Genomic DNA, 12,859 nt, shown 5'->3' with positions numbered 1-12,859 from the left:
ATTGTAAATGCTTAACAGGATGGACATCTGTCACAGACAAAGATAATAATGTTGGTATCAGAAGATGTTTATAATAAAACACCAGAATAGACGAACACAGGGAACCACAACGACCAGGTGACATGCAGGATAATGATTTTTTTAATCAATACATTTTTTAGCAATAACATTAACCATAACAATTTTTTTATTGTTATCTTCTCCTTACTCTTGTGGCAGATGTATGCACTTCAATGCTGACACATATGAACTGTGCTTTAAGAACTCATTCAGTCTTTTTAACAATTAGTAATTCTTAATCTTTTTCATCACATAATTGGATAACATGTATTAACATATATATTTCACCATGTATTCCCATGATATCTATTTTTTATATATATATATATATATATATATATATATATATATATATATATATATATATATATATTCTATGGACTATAAACATAGACAGTATGACTATAAATTGGACAGCAGATTGAACAAGACTTTTATTTTGGTCTGGTGAAATGACATCATAAAGCTGCGCCGTGCTCCTGCAGCTGTTGTGATTAGACTGAAGAGAGGTTTGCGGTTTTGCTCATTTAAAGTGTTTAAATCGATACACGTCAATTTGATAGTTTTTACAAGAGGTATATCTCTGTTATATGCTTAATGTAACAATTTTGTGTTTTTTTTTTTTGAGTAAAGCGTATTTGAATGTGAGTTACAGAAAAGGTGCGTCTCAATTCGAGCACTGTATCTTGTATCAGTTTCTTCGTAACACGAAGTGGTAATGGAGAAACGGAGCTTTTCTAAACTCAATTGAATCTAATGCTTTGCCAAATGATTCACTGATTCGAAGCGCTTGAATCACCGCGCGCTGACGAATCCTGCCGCTCTAAACAGAGTAAAAATACAACGAAAACACAAATATGATGATTAACAATGACAAATTTCATGAACAAGTCTTAAATGTTTTTATGACAACGTAATCTGTTAAATCTACAAATTATTAAATATAAAGTGTCTGTAATTCATTTTATATTGTTGGTCTTGTTTTGAGTGATTTTTGTCTGGTCAGTTGATTTAAGTCCATTATCTCTCTCTCTCTGACTGACTCCCTCACCAGTGCGCTGAACTACTGAACTAGAGCTGATTGAGACACACAGAGATTTACTCTGGATTTATTTCTCTTTCTGTTAATTATTCTCATCTTCAACAATTTTTCAAACACACAGGAAAACTCCTGGAGAAACATCTGAGATCCACGTGACACTATTATAAAGATGGCGTTGATTAAACAGGAGAGTGAAGACATAAAGATTGAAGAAGTGTTCAGCCTTAAACAAGAAGATACTGAGGAACAAACAGGTTAGTTTCATTCTGCCCTATTTAAAGGGGTGGTAAAACATGATTTCACATGCTAACTTTAGCTTGTGTGTAAAGTTGCTGTTTGAGCATTCCCAGCAAACATGCTCCTTTGGGGCCCGAATGGTTTATTCACAGTCATGTAAAAAATATAAACAATACATTACCGCTCAAACATGACATCATGAATTTTGCTTAAACATATATAGCATTTATGAGTCTTCCCCTAAGTGCTATTAATCCCAGTGACGGGTAGCTTTAGGGACGGGGTTGGGGTAATATACAGTAATGTAACGTTAAGTCAACAGCGTTCATAAACACGCTGAAAAGCGATTATGTGTGTTGATAGCACGCCAAAAATGGAAATACGAATTGGCGTGCCATACGCCATTTCATGAGATCAGTCTGACCGTTCAACTTTAGGGTCAGTAAGAGCCCTATTTTTGAACAAAGTAATTCTACAAAGTAATTATTCCTGGGACGTTAAAACTGAATTTTCAATAGCTAGCATCAGCATGTAAATCCATGGGAAAAAAAATCAGGAATGTTTGAACAGAACTGTCAAATGAGTAGCATTTATTTGAAAAAGATTTTGAGGAAAAAAAATAAAATAATCATATAAAACCACAACACATTAAGGTAGATTATGAATCCTCTAATAAAATAAATCAATCCCCTCGGATACCGGAGTAACTTGCATTAGGATCAGCATCAACCCCTTTGGATGCTGTGTCAGCAATGCATCTAAAGTGAGAAAAACAACAACAATTGAAATGTTAACATTAAAAAAATGATTTTAAAAAACGGGGGTTGTTCCAAGTGTTATTTATCCCAATGGTTAGGCCATTTCCACCTCAGAGAACAGAGAATCTTCTGCCCTTTGACTGGAGGATAATTTGAGTTCCGGAAAAATAGTTATTAATATTAAAAACAAATGTAGGTGGTGTTGTTGAGAGAGAAACATACAGAGGGCATGATGAAATGAGAGCATGAGAACGATTTACAAAAATTATCAACACAATATATAATTTTGTCAACTTGTACTCAAACTCATGACCTCCATTATTTCTTCTGTGGAAGATTCTTCTGATATTTTGAAAAATGACTCAATGAAAAGTCAATGCGATTTTCATTGTATGGACAAAACAGATTAAACATTCTTCTTTTACATTCCATAGAAAAAAGTAAATAATACAAAAACATGAAGATCAACCCCTCAATGTCTTTATCAAGAAATCATTGATGGCTTTAACTTGCAGCATGAATATGTCATTTCTATAGAAGAAAATACAGAGAATGTGTCTGACAGTCAAAAATGTACTTGGGTTGGCTGTTTGACACACAACACAATTTTACAACAGTACGTTTTACATACAATAAAAGCAAGGATATTTAAAAAAAAAAATGTGTCAATATACTTGCAAATTAGTGATATTTTCACAGTTGTGGTCTTCATAGCTGTCAACATTGAACATTGAAAACAAGTGAGATTTCACAGAATCCATCCCCAAAATGAGAGATTTTTTTTTTCTTTTACACGATACATACTTCAAAAATAAAGCCGTAACTATTAAAAGTCTAAAGAGTTTATAACCTACATAGTGTGAGAGAGAAAGAGACACGGTGTCATTTTAAAAAAAAGACCTCATTTCACATTTGACAACGTGCGGCGTCCTGTCCGGGGATGAATGACTTCTAGCCGAATCTGTCCGAGCTTGTACGTCTCACACAGTCAGAGCATAAAAATACAGGATATTTTATGGGAAAATATTAAAATGGGAAGACTGCGGGGAAAGAGCTAAAATACGTGAGAAACCTGGAAAAAGGGAGGGTTTGACAGCTTGTCTGGTCTTGAAGAAAAAACCTGAGTCCTCAATGTCCGAGACCGAGACAAGACTGAGAATGAAAACCATCAAAAAGTGGTCTCGAGACAGGAACTACAACACTAGCCTATGGATTATACATTTCTGTGTTATTCTGAAGAAAGGAAATCATATACATTTGAGTGAATAAATGAACAGAGAACATTAGTTTTTGGATGAAGTCATGAACTAGTTTCTACATGAACTAGTTCAGTGTTCAGTTCACAAATTTTAAAATGAACTAATTCAGTTCATAGTTCATACTTTAAAATTGAACTAGTTCATAGTTATTTTTTTTCCAAATGTTGCTGCGAGCTATTATTTTTCAAAATTATTATACCCATGGATGTTCTTCTGAACTTGATTTGAATTCCTCGTCTACATGGTTACCCGTCATGGCTTCTCCACGACTTCTGTAAACCTGCTCTAGCGAACAAATTCACAACCAAAATCCTCCTTTCAACTCAACAACTCTGGCTTTGTTTGGGTCCTAAGATTTTTTTTTAATAAAAAATATGATTATACAGAGTTAAGAAATATAAGAAAATAAACTGTTAAATGTCTACTTTTTTATTCATAAAACATAAAACTTTTTTATACACATGAGCGGAAATAAAATATTGTTCTTTTGTAAAATAAAGAAAATAAACAGGGTGTGCGTTCTGCCTCTTCATCTCCGTCAACTTTTTTTCTGGAGCAAGTCTCTAAACTTAAACAAACCTCAGCGAATACTATTCACCCAGCGATGAGCAATATATCTTTAAAATTATTTAAGTTTGTACTTTTAAATGATCTGATTCAAAACTAAAATAAATATTCTCGTTTATGTCATCTATATATAAAAAAGAGAGGTGTCAGCCGTAAAGTAGAGGTACGGCTGAGAGGTAAAAGACAACATTTTGTTGATCTAATTTTGGATGGATTCTAAAGTTTTTACTCTAAAATAGACATCAAATAAGCTGTTGTTAGCAGTTTCTGCTCATATGTTAAATATATAGTATGTTTTGTCAATAAACTAATCAACTTAGATGTCATAATGTTTGTTCCAATGCAAGCTCTATCAAAATAATGAATCCTTAACTTTGAAATATGTATGATCAAATGTATTGGCCTACTAAGACATTTATGGAAAAGGACAATTTTCTTTTTTAAGATGTTTCCAACTCTAACTTTGAACCTACCCATTTAACTTATTTGAACAGGATTTGTTTTCAGGTATGACTAATGAAATGCTCATTACTATGCAGGGTCTTTTGTCTTCTCGGGTGTGAACCAACTAATTATTCACAAGGGGGTTGGGCCGTTGACACCCATTCGCAGATTGCCTTGGCAAAAAAAAAGTTTTCACAATCAACATCTATTGTGTTATGAGAATGATTTGGCAGGATTATTTTCAGATCATTTTAAAGCAAAAACTCTAGGCGACAACTTCCATTAGTCAAAAGTCTTGTGGACACACATTTAGTATGTATTTTGTGGCCTTATTTCAGAAACTTTAATTTTTTTTTCCAATAGCCATGCATAAAACAATATTCTCTCAAGAATACAAACATGTACATGTTGCTCACATATGATGGTAGCCCTGTTTGTGCTATATAGAGTGAATTGGATGGATACAACTGGAGCTGACGAACGCCATTTTTCATAATAGCACAAAGGCAGATGGGAAATAATTAGCATAGCTGATGTTCATAATGATTTCTATTACACAGGATTTCTATTTCACATGTTAAAAACCACAATCTCACAAACTCTCCGCAACCCAACCATACGCGCCAACCCGTTTGAATAAGGCTGTCGAGCCCCACTGTCGCGGAAATGCGTTTCAGTGGCAACGGTTCCGTGTGGCATACCACCTACCGCAAAACACTATATCTGCCCAACCAACCACCCATCATACATACAGGAACGTAATGACTGTAAATATTATGCAACCTATTCAAATAACCTTCAGACCCTTCAAGTTTTATACTATTAAATGCATTCAGTCTGATTGAACAGAGGAATGAAAGGTAAGCATTATGTAAACTGTGACAGCGAGTCAGAGCCTCAAACCATATCGGGAAGGCTATTCCAGAGTTTTGGAGCTAAATATGAGAACACCTTCCCTCCTTTAGTGGACTTCGCCTCGAATTTAGTGATTTTAAAGAACGTGTTGGATTGTAGGGCGATAGAAGGTCCATTAAATACACAGGAGCTAAACCATTTAGGGCTTTATAGGTCAGTAGTAGTGTCACCAGGTGACAAATTGCAGCAGAATCTGTCGGCATGGCAATGGCGGCTGATGAAGAATCAGCAACAGGTGTGGAGGATTTGCAACTGGAGCACATAAAAGGGAAGTTAAGAGACAGTTGAGTGCGGTGTTCCTCCGGGAGAAGTTGTGGGGCGGCGCTTCCCCCCGGGAGCCGTCATTTTCTCTGGCAGTAGCATGGAGTCGCGGAGATATCTGGAGAAGCTTTGAGGATGTGACTGGACTAAGGGTGCAACGGTGATCGTGTGAATACAAGCTGGAAACGTGAACTTGAGGGGAAGTGGGTGAATTGTGGAGATCAAGTCAAGACTGGAGAACGCCATCATTCTTGGGAGGAAGATAAGTAGTGAAACACCGGATCTGTGTGAATGCATGTCCTGCACTGAGTTGAATAAGGAAGTGTGAAGTGTATTGATCACGAGTGTAACTGTCACTTAAGAGTGTGGACTGAGTCATCATTGAAATCCTGATCTTCTTCTGAGTGTGAGAGAGTTTTGAAGACGCTGTTTTCCGTGCTGTGAGAAGTCATTTGCATCTCTTCATCTTCTGAGTGCTGATTTGACGTAACAGTGGAAGGATTGATCATTGGGTGAGTGCTGGCCTTATTGCACTGAGAGTGGATGTGCAGTGCCCGAATTGAAGTGTCACACAGTAATGGACTTGATATGAAGTGCAGTGTGTGGATGTATATGTATATTTAACTGCCAGTATTCCCCAGTTCATATTCTCGCCCAGTGTTTGCTGAACCCAAAATCTCAGTGTTGAACGTGCATGTTTCCACTCCAGCCACAAGACCCTGTTTCGAGACTGAAGAGAAGTGTGCTTGCCCTGTATAACTTGTCTGTCTATTCAAATAGAAGATTCTCCTGCTACTGTCTTCTGGTGTGATGCCCGTCTGAAGGAGGAACACACCCTAGCCTTAGTGTTGCTTGCTTGGAGCAACCCAGTCCAGCCATAAGCCAGATTCTCCATCTCAAAGAGAGTGTGCCTGTACCTGTATAAATTGCTCTGCCTTTTTGTGTGCTGCCTGCCTGAAGGAGAGACACATCCGGCCACATCGTTCCATGAACTGAGAGACTATGAGTTGTTGCTGACCCTCTGTTATGCAGAGCATACCGAGCTGGAGAACCCTGGAGCCGGTGAGCGAATGAGAAACTGTGAGCTGTTGCTGACCCTCTGTTATGCAGGGCATGGAGGAAACATTGAGCCGAGCTGGAGAACCCTGGAGCCGGTGAGCGAATGAGAAACTGTGAGCCGATGCTGACCCTCTGTTATGCAGAGCATAAAGAAACTGATGTTGAAAGTCCCGTGATGTCCCGAAGTTTTAAAAAGACCTTTTAAATGACTTTTATTAATAAAGCCTGTTAACTTTTTAATCCTGTCTGTCCGCCTGGTCTCTGGCACGCTCCGCGGGGTGGTCCTGGGTTTTAGGGGTGGGTGCGGTTTGTCCATGGGCCACCCCGACCTGTGACAGTAGGCCTTTGTAATTGATATGGAACTTAAAAGGTAACCAATGTAGAGAAGATAAAATCGGTGTTATATGATCATATTTTCTTGACCTAGTCAGAACTCTAACAGCTGCATTTTGCACTAACTGTAGCTTGTTTATTGAGGATGCAGGACAACCGGCTAATAAAGCATTACAGTAATCTAGTCTCGAGGTCATAAATCCATGAACTAACTTTTCTGCATCAGAAACAGATTGCACGTTACATAGCTTAGCAATGTTTCTAAGGTGGGAAAAGGCTGTTCTTGTAACATATGAAATATGATTTTTGAAAGACAAGTTGCGGTCTAGTATAACACCCAGGTCTTTTACTGTTGTGGATAAAGTAACAGGACAACCTTCTATATTAAAGTTGTATTGTAAGAGGTTTTGTGGGTAGTTTTTTGGACCAATAAGTAATACCTCGGATTTATCTGAATTTTTATAGCAGGAAATTAAGCGTCATCCAGAATTTTATATCTTTGAGACACTGTCAATTTAGATGAGTTAGTGTTTTCATCTGGTCGTGATGAAATGTATAATTGAGTAATTGAGTGTCGTCAGCATAACAGTGGAAATTAATTAAATGTTTTCTTATAATATTACCAATTGGCAGCATATACATTATATTGATAATAGCAGAGGGCCTAACACCGATCTTTGTGGTACTCCATAGTCTACTGACCTTATCTTTGATTCCCCCCCCCCCCGCCCCCCATTTAAACAGACAAAATTATAACGGTCCTATAAGTACGATCTAAACCAGCTTAATGCCTGTCCCTGAAAACCAGTGTAGTTTTGTAGTCGATCCAAGATTATTTTATGATCTATAGTGGCAAACGCAGCGCTAAGATCAAGTAGAACTAGTATTGAAATACAGCCTTGGTCAGAAGCTAAAAGTAAATCATTTGTAATTTTAAATAGCGCAGTTTCTGTACTATGATGCGGTCTGAATCCTGACTGGAATTTTTCATAGATATAATTTTCTTGCAAAAAAGAGCACAATTGAGCGGACACAACTTTTTATAGTATTTTAGACATAAATGGAAGATTATTTGCTAGAGTTTGCTAGGAAGTTATTTGGATCTAATTGCGGTTTCTTAATGAGAGGTTTTATTACTGCCAGCTTGAATATTTTTGGAACATGACCTAAAAAGAGATGATCGCGTCCTCCTGGGCAGAGAAACGCACGGAGTAGACGAAGTCAGAGTCAAAGAATTACTAATCACTGACTTGTGAGCATCGGCGCGTGATGCTTCAAGCACTGATCGCCGATCCAGCAGATCGGCTTGCTTCTCCAGCAGACCACGGATCTGTTTTTCCACTGATTCCAGCTCCAACTTGACCGAGAACAGCTCGAATGTGTCCTCACCCGCACTCAGAGGTAACGTTAGACACGCATCTAATGTGTTCGCCATTATAACAGATGAACAGTAAATTAGTAGTGATACTACAACTATCACTACTAATTTAGGACTGAAATGCCGGATATAATCCGTATCCTTTTAGTGAAACGGGTGTAAAATGAGACGGACAATAGGCAAGAGGCCACGCGTGAAATGCTAGCGGGCTAAAGGCTAGTAGTCGAGATTCGGAAAAGTAAGTAGATAGTAGCGATATCAAGTTCTAAGTAGCGATATCAAAGCAATCCAATTGTTTTTTATAAGGAATAGTATCGAGGATAAGTTCACATGATATAAAAATAGAAAGTGCTTGTTTATAAATGAGTGGTAAAGAAGAAAATCAAGGATTAATGAATCACTTTGATGGAGCTACAAACACAGACCCGCACGCGCATGCGCTCTGAATACTTCTGAAAGTCCTGAAAGATTGCAGACAAGTGCTCTTTCAGTAGACTTATTTCTGTAGGGTTTGATGCCTTTAGTTGTTTTTTTTTTATGTCTGCTGTTTTCTTTTGTGCCATTAAACTGGTTTCAACTTGTATTTGTCTGTTTTTGCTTTAGACCTGATGCTGCTGAAAGAGGAGAGTCAAGAACCGAATGGAATGGAAGAGAAAGATCAGAATGAGAAACATGATTTCATGACTGGAGAGAAATCCACAAAGATGGAAAAGACTCGCTCACGAAAAAGAACTCAAAAGACCAAACCTTGCCGTCAATGTGGAAAGAAATTCAGTAAAAAACGAAACCTGGAAATCCACATGAGACTTCACACTGGAGAGAAGCCTTTCAGCTGCCAAAAGTGTAGAAAGAGTTTCACTCAAAAACACAACCTGGAAACCCACATGAGACTTCACACTGGAGAGAAGCCTTTCACATGCCAACAGTGTGGAAAGAGTTTCACTAAAAAAAACTACTTTAACGTCCACATGAGACTTCACTCTGGAGAGAGTCCTTTCACATGCCAACAGTGTGGAAAGAGTTTTGCTGTAATGCAAAGCCTTAAAGTTCACATGGTAGTTCACACTGGAGAGAAGCCTTTCACATGCCAACAGTGTGGAAAGAGTTTTACTCAAAAACACAACCTGGGAATCCACATGAGAGCTCACACTGGAGAGAAGCCTTTCACATGCCAACAGTGTGGAAAGAGTTTCACTCAAAAACACAGCCTGGAAATCCACATGAGAGCTCACACTGGAGAGAAGCCTTTCACATGCAAACAGTGTGGAAAGAGTTTCACTCAAAAACATAACCTGGAAATCCACATGAGAGTTCACACTGGAGAGAAGCCTTTTAGCTGCCAAAAGTGTGGAAAGAGTTTCCCTAGAAAACAAAACCTTAAAGTCCACATGAGAGTTCACACTGGAGAAAAGCCTTACAACAATTGTAAATCTTAGAAATCACATTCTCATTCACACTGGAGTTTATTGGGAGAAAAATTATGTGATAAGTGTGGAAAGTTCACACGTAAAGTAACCTTTAATTGCCACATGAGACTTCATGTTGGAGAGAAGCCTTTCATCTGTAAACTGTGTGGCAACATTTTTTTACAAGAAGTAGTTGCACAGGAGAGAAGCGGTTCATGTTTGAAATTGCTGTGAAATGGCACAATGTAACTGAATGATTTTACATAAAATTACAAAAACTGAATGAAATAAGAACATTAGGTAACACTTTATTTTACGGTGTCCGTGATACAGAGTAATAACTTATTTACTTAGTAGTAGACATTGTAATAACATGCAACAAAATGTAACTAAGTTATGGAACAGCCTGTACTTACAGATTATAATTACACACATGTAATAGGTAGCTACTGTTACACATATGTAACAGGCAAAGTCGGTTACATACGTCTTGCATGATCTCTCTTACCTCAGGATTGAAATCCACAGAGAAACTCACAGAAATACTTTTATATGATCAGAATGCACCATATGAGTGTATATATAGGAGTAATATATCCTATATATCCACTCACCTAAAGGATTATTAGAGGAGTAATACATCCTATATATACACTCACCTAAAGGATTATTAGGAACACCATACTAATACTTTGTTTGACCCCCTTTCGCCTTCAGAACTGCCTTAATTCTACGTGGCATTGGTTCAACAAGGTGCTGAAAGCATTCTTTATGTTGGCCATATTGATAGGATCGCATCTTGCAGTTGATGGAGATTTGTGGGATGCACATCCAGGGTACGAAACTCCCGTTCCACCACATCCCAATGATGCTCTATTGGGTTGAAATCTGATGACTGTGGGGGCCATTTTAGTACAGTCAACTCATTGTCATGTTCAAGAAACCAATTTGAAATGATTGGAGCTTTGTGACATGGTGCATTATCCTGCTGGAAGTAGCCATCAGAGAATGGGTACATGGTGGCCATAAAGGGATGGACATGGTCAGAAACAATGCTCAGGTAGGCCGTGGCATTTAAAGGATGCCCAATTGGCACTAAGGGGCCTAAAGTCTGCCAAGAAAACATCCCCCACACCATTACACCATCACCACCAGCCTGCACAGTGGTAACAAGGCATGATGGATCCATGTTTTCATTCTGTTTACACCAAATTCTGACTCTACCATCTGAATGTCTCAACAGAAATCAAGACTCATCAGACCAGGCAACATTTTTCCAGTCTTTAATTTTGGTGAGCTCTTGCGAATTTTAGCCTCTTTGTCCTATTTGTAGTGGAGATGAGTGGTGCCCGGTGGGGTCTTCTGCTGTTGTAGCCTATCCGCCTCAAGGTTGTGTGTGTTGTGGCTTCACAAATCCTTTGCTGCATACCTTGGTTGTAACGAGTGGTTATTTCAGTCAAAGTTGCTCTTCTATCAGCTTGAATCAGTCGGCCCATTCTCCTCTGACCTCTAGCATCAACAAGGCATTTTTTGCCCACAGGACAGCCACATACTGGATGTTTTTCCCTTTCCACACCATTCTTTGCAAACCTTTGGTTGTGCGTTAAAATCCCAGTAACTGAGCAGATTGTGAAATACTCAAACCGGCCCGTCTGGCACCAACAACCATGCCACGGTCAAAATTGCTTAAATCACCTTTCTTTCCCATTCTGAAATTCAGTTTGGAGTTCAGGAGATTGTCTTGACCAGAACCACACCCCTAAATGCATTGAAGCAAATGCCATGTGATTGGTTGATTAGATAACTGCATTAATGAGAAATTGAACAGGTGTTCCTAATAATCCTTTAGGTGAGTGTGTATACTGTATATATGTGACTATTATGCTTAGATCACATGAACAAGTCATGCATTTGTTATAACTATTAGATGGTTGACTGATAGTCTTTCTTTTTCCCTATCACTATGATCGTATGTTCATAATTCTGAAGATGGCTTGATTGAAATCTGTGTAAAATATATCGTATCCTTTTATAAGAAATCATGACTAAACTGTACTCTCTGTACTCTGCTCAGAGCGGGAAGGTAAGAGACCACAGATAAAGCATGTTTACGATGAGAGGGGAAGAAACAGCAATCTCTCAACTAAAGACCGTGTCTAATTGGTCCGAACTCATCCAGGAGGCTTGACAAACATTTGACTTAAAAATCTTAGGACACGAAAAAAGCATTAGATGATGATTAGAAGATGATTGAGTAAACATGTAGACGAGCAGACAAAAGACTGCAGATAAAGATCAGAAGAACGTGGGTTAAACAGCTTCTTTCAAGCCATCTTACTACTCTTGACTCACTTTTCTTTCTCTTTGTTTCTTTTCTTTTCCGTTGAGAGTCTCAGTTCTAAGTTATGTTTTGCTGTAAAGTTTTGGTCAAAGATTTGACTGCAAAACTTAAAAGAATTTCCATCCATCCGCCAACACACCACGTGATTGGCCGCCCAAAAAAACATCTATCCAGACACGATGCCGCCAACCAATCAACGAACCCAGGAAACCCCCTTTTAACAAACAGAATCCTCAAAGGAATGCAAAGACAACCACAAGAAGCCTCCAGTCTCTTAACTGAACGGGTGCTTTGATATATAAAATTGAATAACCTGCATAAGAAACAATAGAAGGTTTAAATTAATGATTGATGGTTTGTTCAGGTCATGTCTTATAAGTGCATATATTGTTAGAAACTTTAGGATTTCATAATCTCACTCTTAAAACTCATTTTTTTCTCACTTCCTTTCTTTCTGCAACTCATTTGAATATGTGTGTGTGTTTGAGTTAGGTATATGTGTTCTCAAACTTTTTACTCCAAGTACCACCTCAGAAATGATCTGGCTCTGCAAGTACCCCCATAATGACAAATATTAAAATACAGTAGTAGTAGGCAGGGGTGTCGGACTGGGGGGGGTAAAGGGTACTGAGTTCCCAGGGCCTGAGGCAGGGGGGTGGGGCCCTTAGAAGTTAGTTTTCTTTACATACATCAGTGTATATTTTTCAAACTCTAAATGTATTGGGTTTTTTTAGTACTAATGTGAATTTAAATGTCTGATACCTAAAATAAACTTGTGGTTGAAAACCCTGAATAGTTG

The 12,859-nt window shown here is 38.2% G+C and overlaps 1 protein-coding gene across 1 annotated transcript; it reads left to right on the top strand.

Annotated features, from left to right (window-relative positions):
- The first annotated feature begins 534 nt into the window (after positions 1-534).
- LOC120475120 (uncharacterized) lies at positions 535-12,853 on the top strand. Its single transcript, XM_039665870.2, has 3 exons — positions 535-635; positions 1,224-1,356; positions 8,917-12,853. Exons 2-3 carry the CDS (start codon positions 1,272-1,274, stop codon positions 9,747-9,749), a joined length of 918 nt encoding a protein of 305 aa, XP_039521804.2. The 5' UTR covers positions 535-635; positions 1,224-1,271; the 3' UTR covers positions 9,750-12,853.
- Positions 12,854-12,859: the final 6 nt, after the last annotated feature.

Source organism: Pimephales promelas, chromosome 7 (assembly GCF_988280905.1).
Source record: "Pimephales promelas chromosome 7, fPimPro1.hap1.1, whole genome shotgun sequence".
Lineage (NCBI taxonomy): Eukaryota > Metazoa > Chordata > Actinopteri > Cypriniformes > Leuciscidae > Pimephales > Pimephales promelas.
The sequence above is the reverse complement of the archived record's forward strand: the minus strand, read 5'-3'. Positions and strand labels throughout refer to the sequence as shown.

Bases quoted from the DNA above. Each gene is read 5' to 3' on its own strand.
- LOC120475120 (XM_039665870.2), top strand. From the start codon at position 1,272: ATGGCGTTGATTAAACAGGAGAGTGAAGACATAAAGATTGAAGAAGTG. The intron at 1,357-8,916 runs GTTAGTTTCATT...TTTTTGCTTTAG, and splicing joins AGATACTGAGGAACAAACAG to ACCTGATGCTGCTGAAAGAG.